The sequence below is a fragment of the Neofelis nebulosa genome, chromosome 3 (assembly GCF_028018385.1).
Source record: "Neofelis nebulosa isolate mNeoNeb1 chromosome 3, mNeoNeb1.pri, whole genome shotgun sequence".
Taxonomy (NCBI): Eukaryota; Metazoa; Chordata; class Mammalia; order Carnivora; family Felidae; genus Neofelis; species Neofelis nebulosa.
The window spans coordinates 115001222-115015658 of NC_080784.1; the positions used below are offsets into that span (position 1 = coordinate 115001222).

The 14437-nt window shown below is 46.9% G+C and overlaps 2 protein-coding genes across 7 annotated transcripts in view; one reads left to right on the plus strand and one right to left on the minus strand.

The window, feature by feature from the left end:
• Nucleotides 1–14437, plus strand: part of PLA2G12A (phospholipase A2 group XIIA) — a 35778-nt gene that overhangs the window by 19953 nt on the left and 1388 nt on the right. For 2 of the 5 annotated variants that reach the window (XM_058721670.1, XM_058721676.1), the window contains exons 4-8: nucleotides 7349–7391; nucleotides 7896–8042; nucleotides 8666–8742; nucleotides 10743–10918; nucleotides 14164–14323. In XM_058721670.1, the coding sequence (XP_058577653.1) occupies nucleotides 7349–7391; nucleotides 7896–8042; nucleotides 8666–8742; nucleotides 10743–10918; nucleotides 14164–14323 (603 nt within the window). Of the gene's footprint in view, nucleotides 1–1568; nucleotides 1681–6982; nucleotides 7078–7348; nucleotides 7392–7895; nucleotides 8043–8665; nucleotides 8743–10742; nucleotides 10919–14163; nucleotides 14324–14437 lie in introns of those variants that run through there. The other 3 variants (XM_058721673.1, XM_058721672.1, XM_058721674.1) reach the window with 3 other exon arrangements.
• Nucleotides 726–14437, minus strand: part of MCUB (mitochondrial calcium uniporter dominant negative subunit beta) — a 107320-nt gene continuing 93608 nt past the window's right edge. For both annotated transcript variants that reach the window (XM_058721677.1, XM_058721678.1), the window contains exon 8: nucleotides 726–2070. In XM_058721677.1, coding sequence (XP_058577660.1) covers nucleotides 1879–2070 — 192 coding nt within the window. In that variant the 3' untranslated portion in view covers nucleotides 726–1878. The remainder of the gene's footprint in view (nucleotides 2071–14437) is intronic.

Below are 14437 nucleotides of genomic sequence, written 5' to 3' on the forward strand. Positions count from 1 at the left end.
ACTGACTGAGCCACCCAAGTGCCCTAAGAGAAAGGCAATCTTATCAATAGCCTAATCTCCAGAAACCTATAGACTCAGTTTCTTGCAGCCCCAACCACCCATAATGATGTGGGGAACAAAGGCAAGAAGGAAATGGCAGGTAAAATTAAATTTCCTTATAATCTGCAGCCCAGTGACAGATACTTGAGGCTGGCAGAGTTAAATATTTCTCCAGGAACTCCCTACTGTCTTAAAGTTAATACTTTGCTAGAGGGAAAGACAACCTTAGCTTGGTAATAGCAAGCCCTCATATATCTTAGGAGTCCTCTTTAGCATATCTAAGTCCCTCTGGAGGCAGCCCTTTTGTCTTTACCTCCTCCAATTCCATAGTATATAACCAGTTACCTGGCACAACCCCAGTGCATGCAGCAATTCCTGCTCGTGGGTCCTGTCCCTGTGCTTTAATAAAATCACCTTTTTGCACCAAAGATGTCTCCAAGAATTCTTTCTTGGTCGTAGGCTCCAGACCACCCCACCATCACCCCAAAACTTCATGGGTCATTTGAGTTAATCGCCACAACAACTGTACAAGGCTTTGATTGATACCCTATATCTTAACTACAGAGGAAGTTACTAATACAGATTTCTGAAATATTTTGCACACACAATGAAATGAACAGTAAATGGCATTGGGTGAGAAAAATCCTCTGATTTCATATTCTAGTTAATGACCAAGCACACGTGGGAAAAGTTATCAAGTTGGATTTTAATTTTTCTCTCCCAAATAGGGTAATATTTATTGAAGACGGATCCCTTATACTTCAGTATCTCTTATGTTATGTTAATGTATTAAAAATGGTACTTTAACACATTTTCCCCGCAGTCTGAAGTTAGTTACTTTTTAAATGACAAGACCCAGAGAAATGACAAAAGATGAGGCCATCTTTTAATCCGATCTTAGAGCTGGTCTTTGAAGCAAATTCACACAACAGCCAACCGAAGGAGGAGCTCAGTTCAATGCAATATTGAGCACCCGGTGGCGCTCAGCGCACTGTCGGTGAGGACTACATACATAGACCCCAAAGTTCCGCCTCCGAAGTTATGATCGCTTCCCCAAATTAGCTCTACCTATGAAAACCAGATTTAAAAATCCCAGGGTTGCCTCTAGTTTACTCTGTCCCCAAACCCCCAAGCAAACAGCGTTTAAGTCATTACAGTCCTATAACATAACTCGCACTGGGGAAGGACTAAACGGGAAGCCGGAAAACGCAACCCTCACCCCCTGGGAGAAGCAAACACTGGGGGCGGGGACTGCGAGCCTCGATTCTCCGCAGGTGCCGTGAAACCACCTGCGGCTTCCCTATTCGGGGCCCGCCGTGTGTCCTCGGGGTGCCAACCGGCATTTCCCCAGAGCTGGCTCGTCTCCAGGCGCCAGGCGGACGAGACCGCGACCCTCGGCCTTCCCCGCGCGCTCTGGTCGCCCCAGAGTGGGGGCAGGAGCCTGAGCTCGGCGGGCGGGAGGCTCCGAGCGCAGACGCGGCCCCCACCCCCTCCCGGGAGCGGACGGGCGGGCTGGGGCGGAGGAAGGGGCGGGGGCTGCGGGCCCCTGGATGCAGGAAGCTGAGTCTTTCCCAGGCGCCAGCTCTGCGTGCTGGGACACTATGACTTCGGCGCCGGGGCTCAGCGGGGCTCGCCCTGCAGGTAGGCCCGCGGGTGCCGAGGGGGCGCGGGGCAGCTTCCCCAGCGGGGCGCGCGGGCGGGGGCGGAGACGCGGGAGCTGGACGGCCGGAAGGAGTTGCGGGTATTGGAGGGAAGCGCGCAAGTCCGGTGGGGGCAGCTTGTTAAATGCCTTCTGGTCCAGAAAACCAGCCCGGGACTCCGTGCGGGGTCGCCGCCGCCTCAGGGCCGCCCGGGGTAGCGGCGCCCGGCGCTGGGGCGTGCCCGCTCCGCCTTTGTCCTCCAGACGGTTCTTTCTTGCCGGGCGTCGGGCCATTTAAACCTTGGGAGGCTGGCTGGGCGGCTGCTGGCACCTCCCGCGCCTGGGTTTTTTGAAAGTTGACTTTTGGAAGTTGGATCTGGTTTTGTGTTCTCCTGAGTAAAAAGTAAAAGGAAGTGGTTGCGTGCATAATAATGGAAGCATAAGCAGCCCGCGGGAGCGCCCCACCGGAGCCCCCCACAGGAGCCCCTGGTTATGCCCTGACTTGAGCTGGGGACAAAAACCGGGCCTTGGCTGCCTGTGCAGCCCCAGTGCCTTTCCCGCAGCCAGGGCCGTTTGTGGGTTTGGGTTGAAACCACATCTTTCTCTACAGTCAACTGCTAAACGTGTACTTTAGAACTTTCTTCCCTGTCACTTACTAATTATATCACTGATAGCTGAAGAAACTTCGAGCCTGGCCATAGTAAAATAAAAGGGGGTTGGGGGGAAGGAAGGAAGGAAAGGTTGAAACTCTAGAAGTTGATGCACAGTGCCTTTATTTCAGAGCTTTTTTTTTCGTTGCTGCACAAAACCAGGCTTGCCCCAGAGTCAAGTTGCAGGAAGTTCAGGGAGTGGCCTTGCCCTGGACGGACAGTGCAGGGTCCGGTGGCCACTCCCATTCTGAGGGGTGGGGAGCAGGGGGGCAGGGGTCCGGGATGCCGCCCACTTCCCCCTCCATTCTCATCCCATTGCTTTCCTTCTCCGTCCTGCGTCCTTCCTTTTTTGCCGTCTCACCCCCTTTTTCACTGTGTTCTAGGCCTGACGTGGTTTACTCAGTACAGGACTATTAAACAGATACTTGATATGGGTAGATTTTCATAGATACTGCGGGGAATGATGGCGATGACCGTAGATACTGGAGAAGTTTGGAAAAACGAACACTTCGTTTAGGAAGGTAGATGTTTTCTCTGGTTGGAGGGGTTAGCATGGCGACCTGAGTGCAGAGACGTGAGTCTGTAGGGGGACCCGGCTTTCAATCCCACTCCACAGCACTGTCCTGGGACAAGCCTGACGCACTGGCTGCCTCATGGGCTGTGGAGCTGAGGCAGAGAAAGCATCTAACGTGCTGGGCCACCAACAAATAGTGGCTGGCAAGGGAAAAAAAGGAGTGATTAGGTTGGTAAAAATTAAACTGATTTAAGGGGCAGAGAGGTGGTGGCCACATCATGGTGGAAAGGAAAATTGCCTAAATCAGAGGCAAAGAGAAGTGAAAAGAGGACGAGTCCAGTTTGATGACAGACCCATTTTTGATAGATTGCAGATGCACGAGAGTGTGCAAGTCTATTATATAGAGCATCTCCGTTAAAAATTTCTCCATGTTGACAGAGCCATTTACCCTTTTAGGCAGGCAACTTGTGTTCCTGCAGTGTAATGACACTTGTTAAACTGTGCCCTTCCTGAAAATTTGTCTGCTTAGGACATACCGCCTGAGTCGCGATGTGTTTTCTGTGGCACCTGGGTAAAATTTATCAACTCCAGTAATGTATCGAACTTAGATTCTAATGTGTGTGCTGATCGCTTCCAGTGAACAAGTAGCCAGAACAGAATGGCAGCTGGACCTGATCCATAACTGGGGGTGCAGGATGCAGGGTGCACATTTATATTGGAGCAGGGTTTGAGCTGGCAAGGGTCTGAAGTAAAGTTCTCAGACCGTTTCCTTCTGTGTCAGTATTAACAGTAAAACACTTTTGGAAGATCCCTCAGAGATTGTCAAATCTGTTGACTTTGAAACAACGTTATTTTTTAAAAGACTGATTGATTGATTGATTGGGGGGGGGAGGGGAAGGGGCAGAGAGAGAGGTGGGAAGGGGCAGAGAGAGAATCCCACGCAGGCTCCGCACTGTCAATACAGAGCCTGACGCAGGGTTTGAACTCACGAACCTCGAGATCGTGACCTGAGCCGAAATCAAGAGTTGGACACTTGGGGCACCTGGGTGGCGCAGTCGGTTAAGCGTCCGACTTCAGCCAGGTCACGATCTCGCGGTCCGTGAGTTCGAGCCCTGCGTCAGGCTCTGGGCTGATGGCTCAGAGCCTGGAGCCTGTTTCCGATTCTGTGTCTCCCTCTCTCTCTGCCCCTCCCCCGTTCATGCTCTGTCTCTCTCTGTCCCAAAAATAAATAATAAAAAACGTTGAAAAAAAAAATTAAAAAAAAAAAAAAAAAAGAGTTGGACACTTAACTGACTGAGCCACCACCCAGGTGCCCTGAAACAATGTTGTTTTAAATTATCTTGAGTTACTTAAAACTGGCTGTCTTTCCTAAATCTGTGGGTCATGTCTAAGTGGAAGGCAGTATTTGAGACAACCCAGATGCACAGCTTAGATACCTAGCTGGGAGGAACGGCGCAGTTCCTTCCTTAGACTATAAACAATGAACTTTAAGGACCCGATCGAGTACACATCTCCAGTGCCTTCACCCTCCATGACTTGAGTTAGTTTGGTGACGGGGCCATTTGCCACAGCTTCCACCCTCTCTCTGCCCTTTGAGCGGCCTGACGCTCACTAACCGATGAGCAAAAGCTGGAAGAGGTGAGCTGCTGGGCCTGCTATGTTGCGCACCGTGTTAAGAGATCTGTGCTTCCCAAATTGTGCAGCTTCCCAGGGAGTGAATGGGGCGATTGTCCTTCACGTAGAGATGGAATGTGTTTAGTTTGAGTTGTGTTGTTTCTTTATTGTGTAATTGATTTGAAGAGAAGGAGGTGAGGCTATTAAAAGGAGGTAGATCCTGGAGCGCATTTGAAAATGGAAGGTGAGAAAATTCCTGGGCCTTAGTAGAGCAGTGTGGGGAGCAGGAAGTAATCCCTGTAGACAGGGTGTGAGGTGGGAAGTGTTGAGGGCACAGCAGTGTGTGGAGGCAGAAGTATTCCAGGTAGAACAATGTGTGGAGTAAAAAGTATCCCGAGTGGAGCAGTGTGTTCGAAGGCAGTATCCCCAGGTAGAGGGGAGGCTTAGTAGGAAGTGTCCCTGGTGGAGCAGTGTATAAAGTCACCCCCTGGAACACTGTGGTGTAGGAAGTACTCTGTATGGAGCACAGAGCATCCCGATAGGAAGCATATCAGCAGTAGCTAGGAAGACTATTTGGTGGAGCGGTGTGTGAAGTAGGAAGCCCCCCCTTCCCCCCTCCGCCCCCCCAAAGCACCGTGTGCAGGACGAGGCTCGCTCAGGTGCAGGTGCAGCAACAGCTAGGAGGAAACATCTGGGCAGAGAGGTGTGTGCCAAGGAAGCTGTCCTTAGATAGAGCCCGGTTTTGGCAGGAAGTGGTTCACGTCGAGCAAGGTGTGGAGTAGGAAGTATCCCAGGTAAAGCAGAATGGGAGAAAACATCTTGGGTAGCATGCAGAGCGTGCTCTCCCCTAGAGAGCAGCGTGTAGTATGGAAGTTTCTGCGTAAAGCAGTTTGTGGAGTAGGAAGCGTAGGATGTAGCCTCGGGTGAGCAGTGTGCGGAACAGGAAGTGTCTCCAGTAGGAAAGTATGGAGGGAAGGAAGCGGGGAGTGAAGTGGAGCTACCCCCCATACAGCGGTATGACTGGTGTCTGGAGTAGGAAGCCTTCTGGGTAGAGTAGTTGTTGGAGTATGAAGAGTAGAACATACTCCCGGTAGAGTAGTATGTGGAGCAAGTAGGATGTGTCCTGGGTAGGTAAACGCGTGAGTGGTGCCCCAGTAAGCAGCGTAGGAGACGCCAGGTACCTGGTGGAGCAGCCTGTGGTGCGTGGGTGATGATAGGTCACTCGGAGAGCAGGGTGTGGAATAGGGGGTGTCCCCTAGAGAGCAGGCTGGAGTTGGGAGATATCCTAGTAGGGTCTTCAGGGTGGCTCAGTCGGTTGAGCATCGGACTCTCTTCAGCTCAGATAGGATCTCATGGTTCGCGGGCTCTGTGCTGAAGGCGCAGAGCCTGTTTGGGACTCTACCTCTCTCTGCACCCCCCCCCCCCGCCTCTCTTCAATAAATTTTTATTTTTTAAGGAGGTATCCAAATAGAACAGTGCATGGAGTAGGAAGGAAACCAGGTGAGCTGGCGGGGTGGGGGGATGCATTAGGGAGGCTGCTCTTTACTCCTAAGCTCTGGTATAAAAATCAAATCACCTTGTTAAAAATGCAGATTTCTCCCTCTCCTGGGATTCTGATTCTATAAATCTGGGTTAGGACCCAGGAATGTGCATTTTATCACCCAGGCCAGGAATTGATGCAAAGACTGAGGAAAGCAGATGAGGGTCTGTCGGACAGCAGGAGGGCCTTCGTGGGGTCCTCACTAGGTCTGGATACTGGGGGAATTCCAGGAGGAATCGGCTGAAAATGAGTGGTAAAGGGCACAGAATTGAATGCCAGCCTCACCCTCATCTCAGGCCGATTTCTGTCAGGGAGGAGGTGTGAAGGTAGAACAATCTGGTGAGAGAAGGGAACAGGACCCTCCTGGTTAGAAGGGGTGGGTGGGAGGGTCTGTTGTGTTTCCTTCAGTGACGTCGGTGGAGAGGAGCATCTTGCTATAGTGTTCATATTTGTTTATTCATTACTTTCCTTCCCCTCTGGGCTAAGTTTATCAGGCAGAAACACAGTCATGGGTGTATGGGCCTGTATTGTAGAAGATGCTAGACCCGTTGTGCCCTGTAGTACAGAAGCCACCAGCCACCATGGTTATTTAAGTTGAAATGAAAAACTGAGTTCCTTAGCTGTACTAGCCCCGTTTCAAGTGCTGGACAGCCACATGTGGTCCGTGGCTACCATATGGGACAGCACAGGTACAGAACCATTCCGTCATCACAGACAGTTCAGCTGCACAGCACTGTTCTAGCGAGTAGAGAAGGACGCAGTGAAAGGTGGTCCAGAGGGTGGGGAAGTCTGAGCATGGGTCAAGAGCAGAGGGTCTCCATCACGTGATGGGTTGTAAGTACAAATAAATCATTCGGGAGACCCAAAGTTTAAGCCTTTACCCTTGCTCCTTCCCTTTCCCTGCCCCAAACTTCTACCTTTTCCGTTTCAGAGGGGGATCCGGTATTAACCACATGCCGTGTTTTGGTTCTCCTGTGTTTTTAATTCCTTTTCGGTTTTAGAGAATATCTGCAAAAACATTTTCCGCTAAACAATTCCGTATCTCATTTGTGCTCCACATCACAGAACCGTGTTACTGCAGGTATATTTTGCATGAATGCATTTGCATAATGTTTCCTCCATTTATCTTGATAATATTCTTTTCTGTTTTGCAAATAAGAGTTCTGGGTGAGAAAGAATTGAGCTGTTAATTTATAGTTCATTTATCTATTAAGTTCCCTTCCTTTTCCTTTCCTTTTCATATACTTTTGACTTTTAAACTAAGCAAAACCAGAGAAGGGTTCACAGTGTGGGAGTCCCGCAGTGTGTTACAAGTCAAAGAGTAAATTAACCAAATTCAATTTTTTAAATAGGTGTGGAGGAAAACATGACCGAAACAGATGCCTTCTATATGAGGTAAAAACGTGCTCTTGCCTGACAAACGTCTCTTCCTTTGCTAGTCAAGATCAGTCTGTAAGAAGCAAGAATGGCCCCGGGGAAGAAGCAGAGCGGAGAATGGCGAGTGTTAGCGCGCCGGGAGAGCTAACTTGTAGAGCCTCTGGTTGGCTGCTGCCCCTGGTCGAGGTTCAGGACCTACAGTGATGTCCAAAATACTTAGCAACGGGTGTGGCATGGGCCCTGGAGCCAGAGCCGGGCCTGGGCGGGCTGCTGTCCCTGGTTCCTGGAGAAAAGACATCCCTGGGGTGACTGGGGGTGGGGAGCTCCAGGTAGCTGCTATTTACCAATCAGCACAGAAGTATTTCTGTCAGGCTTTCCCAGTGCACACCAGTATCATGTCACCCTGGCAAAGGAAGAGGAAACAGGAGCCCTCTGTCTACCCTACCCATTGATCTTGGGCTTGGAGGAGCTCATTATTTAATATGACATAGTGATTGTTGTTTATAAACTTTTTGTTAACAGTGAAACATTTGATCCGGCAGAAAAGTACAAAATGGACCACAAGAGGAGAGGAATCGCTTTAATCTTCAATCATGAGAGGTTCTCCTGGCGTTTAACACTGCCAGAAAGGCGGGGCACCAGCGCAGACAGAGACAATCTTAGGCGCAGGTAATAGTTGTGGTTTTTTTTTTTTTAATGTTTATATTTGAAAGTGAGCGGGGTAGGGGCAGAGAGGGAGAGAGAGAATCCCAAGTAGGCTCTGTGCTGTCAGCACAAAGCCCAGTGTGGGGCTCGAACTCACAAACCATGAGATCATGACATGAGCTGAAATCAAGAGTGGCTTAAGTGACTGAGCCACCCCAGGTGCCCCACAGGTGCTAGTTTTATCCACACGTCAAGATGATGACCTATTTAATAAAATGACACTCACCAAAACGTGTCCACACTGATGAAATAGAGTATCAGGATGAGCCTCATTTGGGCACAGCATCCCTTGAGAACTTGCCTGAATTTTCTTCCCAACCTTGTTCTATTAGATGTAAGCAGGCTTTGAATCGTTACATATATATTTACATTGCTGTATCCTAACTTGAATCAGCTTTCAGTATGAGTAAATCCTTTCCTGCTGTGGGTGAGCAAGGAGAACTATCATTGTCATATTTCACTTTTTCTTCCCCCCCGCAAAGAAAAGTCAACTTAGAGGTCATAAAAACACGTATAGATTCCTCAGGGAAATAGGGGTATATGACGACTTTGAGCAGCTCATAAGCTAATACCCAGTTTGTCACCAGGTTTTCAGAGCTAGGATTTGAAGTGAAATGCTTTAATGATCTGAAAGCAGAGGAGCTCCTGCTCACAATCCATGAGGGTAAGTAGTTTTCCTGTTTGTCTTCTGAGGGGATGGATTGCTTCAGTGACCCTCTCTAGAATCCAGATAATTAACCATGCTGGAAAAATGTCTGACCAACTACTTTAGCATGGGTTACAGGTTTCGGTTGTGCCTCTTTGCTTATATGTTACTACTGGATTCAGAGACTCTTCCACAGGATTTTGCCTCTGAATTTATATGTAGCATACCACCCGCTAACAGGCTGTCATTCCAGAAATGAATGAATCAAGTTTAAACTGCGAACACTACAGATGCTGGGCAGTCAGGTGTTAATTGACTCCTTCCATACCCAGGTTTTTTTACTGGCTTCAACAAATTGTGGATTTACAAAACAAACAAAAACTGGATTTATATATATTGTCTCTAAATTTCTGCATCACTTTGCAGTAGGTATTTTAACAACTTACGTTTATAATAATTACTGCACACTGTGGATTTTCAAGTCATTTGCCAATGGACTATTATAATATTTACATAATTATTTAAACCTCAGAGCTTTTTAAAAATTGAGGTATAAATGATATGGAACATTGTATTAGTTTCAGATATACAACATAATGATTCAGTATTTGTATACATTGTAAAATGGTCAGTCACCACAGTGTCTGGTTACCATACAGAGGTACAGAAAAGCTTTTTTTCTTTTTTTTTAAATTCTTTTAAAATGTTTATTTATTTTTGAGACCGAGAGAGAGCATGAATGGGGGAGGGTCAGAGAGAGAGGGAGACACAGAATCGGAAACAAGCTCCAGGCTCTGAGCTGTCAGCACAGAGCCCGACGCAGGGCTCGAACTCCTGGACCGTGAGATCATGATCTGAGGTGAAGTCAGATGCTTAACCGACTGAGCCACCCAGGTGCCCTGAAAAGTTTTTTTGTGTGTGTGATAAAGACTTTAAAAATTTACTTAGCAACTTTCAGATATGCAATACAGTATTCTTATAGGTGATATGCTGTACATTATATCCCCATGACTTACTGTATAATTGGAAGTCTGTACCTTTTAACCCACTTCACCCTCACCCACCCACCAGCAACCACCCATCTGTTCTCTTTATCAGTAAGTTTGTTTTTTAAACTCCACATATAAGTGAGATTATATAGTATAAGTCTTTCTTGAATTTATTTCATTTAGCATAATGACCTCAAGATCCATCCATGTTGTTGCAAAGGCCAAGATTTCCTTTTTTATGGCTGAATAATATTCTTGCGTGTGTATCTCTATATATGGAAAGGTAGATATCTGTCTATGTATATAATTTTCTTCATCCATTCATTGATGAACACTTAGGTTGTTTTCATATCTTGGCTGTTGTGCTCCAATAAACAACGGGGCTGCAGGTATCTTCCCAAATTAGTGTTTTCATAAATACCCAGAAGTGGAATTGTTGGATCGTTTTTAATTTTTTGAGGCACCTCCATACAAGACTTCTTTAATCTGTAAGTCACTTTAATTTTAACTAGCTCCTTACCAGGTTTTCTACTTCGCTTACTCATCCGCTTTGGAGGACATGAGTCTCATGTCTTAATATTCTTTGGAAGCTGTAAGTGCTACAGACATGATGAAGCTGCTGCATTCACTGGAGGGGCAGCAGAGCACAGCAGTTGCTAAGTGGTAGTTGCTGGGTCTTCCCAGTCTGCTCTGAGAAGCTCTCTGCTAATTCAGAGAAACTTTTATTGATGCCACAGCAATCCCATTATATTTTCCGTGTCATTATTCTGTATTGTAGAAAAGTTAATGGAATTCGTTTAAACTCTTTGAACTTTTAACAGGTTGTTAAAAATCAGATACGGTATGATGTAAATTTTCCTTTGATTAAAGACTAAGACCTTACATTCTCATTATGTACTCTTTACATTTAGTATAATACATTTTCCTCTTCCATCATATGTAACTTTAGTATTAGTAAATTCTCTTTCTCTATGTAGATAGTAAACATCTTATCTTCATTTCTGTATGAACTTTTTTGGCCCCTTATAGCATCATCTTCTAGCCACATAGATGCCGATTGCTTTTTATGTGTTTTCCTGAGTCATGGCGAGGGCAGTCACATTTATGCACAAGATACCAAGATTGAAATTCAGACTTTGACTGGCTTATTCAAAGGAGACAAATGTCAGAGCCTAGTTGGAAAACCCAAGATATTTATTATTCAGGTAAGACTGATTATGGTACAATCTAACTATGAAGTCCATGGTTCTGTACATGTGATTCTAGCTTTATTTTTATTTGTTAAGATTTATTTTTGGGAGAGTGCAAGCAGGGGAGGGGCAGTGAGAGGGGGACAGAAGATCTGAAGTGGGCTCTGTGCTGACAGCAGACAGCCCAGTGTGGGACTCAAACTCAAGAATAACGAGATCATGACCTGAGCTGAAGTTGGACGTTCACAACTGAGCCACCCAGGTGCCCCATATACATGTAATTATAAAGAGCACCAGCCAATTTTGAAAGTAACTTTCTCCAGTAACTGGAAAGGCCCCTTTGGCCTCCTAGCCAATCAGAGTTGCAATTAGTAGTAGTTCCTTCTTAACAAGGAATAAATATTTTCAGTTTCTGGGGCGCCTGGGTGGCTCAGTCAGGTAAGTGTCCAACTTCAGCTCAGGTCATGATATTGTGGTTTGTGAGTTTGAGCCCCACTGGGCTCTGTGCTAACAGCTCAGAGCCTGGAGCCTGCCTTGGATTCTGTGTCTCCCTCTCCGTGCCCTTCCCCCGCTCATGCTCTTTCTCTCTCAAAAATAAACATTAAAATTTTTTTTTTGACTTGGGTTGACATTTGAAAGGACTCAAAATGGTGGCTCAGTCGGTTGAACGTCTGACTTCAGCTCAGGTCATGATCTCGCAGTCTGTGAGTTCGAGCCCCGCGTCGGGCTCTGTGCTGTCAATTCAGAGCCTGGAGCCTGCTTCGGATTCTGTGTCTCCCTCTCTCTCTGCCCCTTCTCCCCCCAATCAAAAAAATGTTAAAAATTTTTGAAAGGACTCCAAATAACTAATGTGCTACCCTCTGGCCTGGCCCAGTGTCAGGTGCAGCCGTCAGTGAAGGGGTCTCTGACTGAAGAGCACCAGGCCTGGAGGCCAGTGAGCAGAACGCAGGCAGAGTTCCTGATCTAGCTTGCTTCATCCTTCCACCTTTTTCCTTCAAGCTGGTATTAGGGATGAAGACAATTTTTGGCCCAAATAACCTCACTCACCACATCAATAAGGAGTTCGAACAAAGGAGAATTCCTGATGTCCCAGTGCTGCAATTCTGTATTTCCATAAATGGCATGGAGGGCATGGCCACATTCAACCTGCCAGAACACCTTGAGGGAAGCGAGCAGGGGCACCTATAAGAAATTAAGGATGATCGTGTTTCTTGTTGGGAACTGCATTAAAGTATCCGTCACATGCAGTTGGGAGTTAACAGCTCTACATGCAGCCTGGCTAGGCTGGAGAAATAAATTTGAGAGTTAACGAGATGAATGACAGTGGCAGCCACGGGAGTGGATGAGTTTACCCACGCCAAGCATAGCTTGAGAAGTGAGTGCAAAACAGCCCTGAGGGACGCCACGGAGGAATGAGCAGAGGAGAGACACTGAGGGGGATGGCCCAGAGAATGGGGGGGTGGGGGGAGTTCAGGGAAAAAGGGAGTGGCCAGCACTGTCAGAGACACAAAGTGGCGAGCCGCTGTGGGGGGATGGCCACAAAGGAAGAAAATATTTTGCCAAGTTACTTCTCTCTGCCTCCAGTTCTTCATCTGTGAAAGGGGGGTATAAGAGCACTGCCTCACGGGCTGGTTGTGAGGATAAAACAGCGTGGCCTAACAAGCACTTAGAACAGTGCCGAACACCTGCAAGTCCTCAATAGGCTGGCTCTTTTTCTTACTGCAACTGATTGGGCAAGTAATGGCATCAAGTTCTAGGTGTTCGGTGTAGGAAGACTGAAAAATAAGGTCTGAAAATAAGCTTGGTAATACGAAGTTAAGATTAAAATCTCCCTGCAAAAATGGAATATCGGAGATCTTCTATTTATCAGATAACTCTGAAATCACTCTGGGCTTTTTTTCTTTACAAAAACCCATTTCAGAACGAGGGATGCACTTACCACAACCAAATCTTACCAGGTCACTGGATGAAGTTCACTAGGTCTGCCAGAACAAAGTACAGACCGGGTGGCTTAAACAACAGAAATTTTCTTAACGGTTCTGGAGGTTAGAAATCTGAGATCAAGGTGCCCGTTCTCCTTGGCCTGGAGGTGGCTGCCTTTTTTCCTCTGTGCATCTCTGTGTCCTGATCTCTTATAGACCACTAGTTATAAAGATCATTGTAGACCTCAATTTTACCTTTTTTAAAGGCCATATATCCAAATACAGTCACATTTGAGATCCTGAGGGACAGGACTTCTGCATACAAATGGGAAGGGGTGACAAAATTCAGCCCATAATAGGCGTTTAAGAGTAGAAATTAACGTTAGCCTTTGTGTGAAAATTAATGGCTAAGAATTTGAGACCTCACTATACAGTGTAAGCGAAAGGAAAAGAGGTCTTCTCAGGTCAGGTGGCGGCGTCCTTTTAGCCCTGCTTTGACAATGTATTGCAGCAGCTAGGCAACCACCACCCTATCTGGGCGTGTATTCCCTGATTCAACAGAAATGCTGGGCAAATACTGTAGCTTTTCAAAGAAGGGGTGGGTCTGGTGCTGTGGTGTGGTTACTTCGTAAGAAACTCAAAACCAGAGGCTTTCTCCTCCACACTGTACCTTTCAATCAACACAGTCTGGTGTACGGTTGAGCATGACAATTTAAAAAAATATATATTGTAACGTTTATTTTTGAGAGAGAACACGAGTGGGGGAGGGGCAGAGAGAGAGAGCGAGACACAGACACAGACTCCAAAGCAGGCTCCAGGCTCCGAGCTGTCGGCACAGAGCCTGATGCAGGGCTTGAACTCACAAGCAGTGAGATCATGCCCTGAGCTGAAGTCGGACACCAACCAACTGAGCAAGCCACCCAGGGGCCCCGAGAATGCCAGTTTTTTAAAGGCCTTAATTAAAAGGGAGCTTGGGTGGCTCAGTCAGTTAAAAGTGTCTGACTCTTGATTTTGGCTCAGGTCATGATCTCACGGTGCATGAGACAGCCCCGACTCTGGCTGACAGTATGGAGCTTGCTTGAGATTCTCTCCCTCTCTCTCTCTGACCCTCCCCGGCTCATGCTCTCTCAAGCATTTAAAAAAAAAAAAAAAAAAATGAGTAGGGAAAAACTGTCAGGTGAATTTGCTCTAAAACTTGACTGCATGCTTTTTGAAGTTTTATAAAGTAGCTTCTGTTGATGTTAAGATGTGCTCAGTTATACATTCACTGTAAACATTAAGCCGTGGAAAGAAAAGACTAGGTTAGAAAAGGAAATGGTTTTCCTCCTTGTCTCGTAGGCATGTCGGGGAGACCAGCATGATGTGCCAGTCATTCCTCTGGACGTAGTGGATCATCAAAAAAACATGCTGGATGTCAACATAACCCAGGTGGATGCGGCCTCAGTTTCCACACTGCCTGCTGGAGCAGACTTTCTCATGTGTTACTCAGTTGCAGAAGGTGGGTGTGTGTTTAGTACAAACAGAATTGGTTTCCTGACTTGAGTTCCATTAGTTTCACCTCACCTTGACTAGAGAGACTGGTATTTATCTGATCAAGGTGATTTGATCGTGA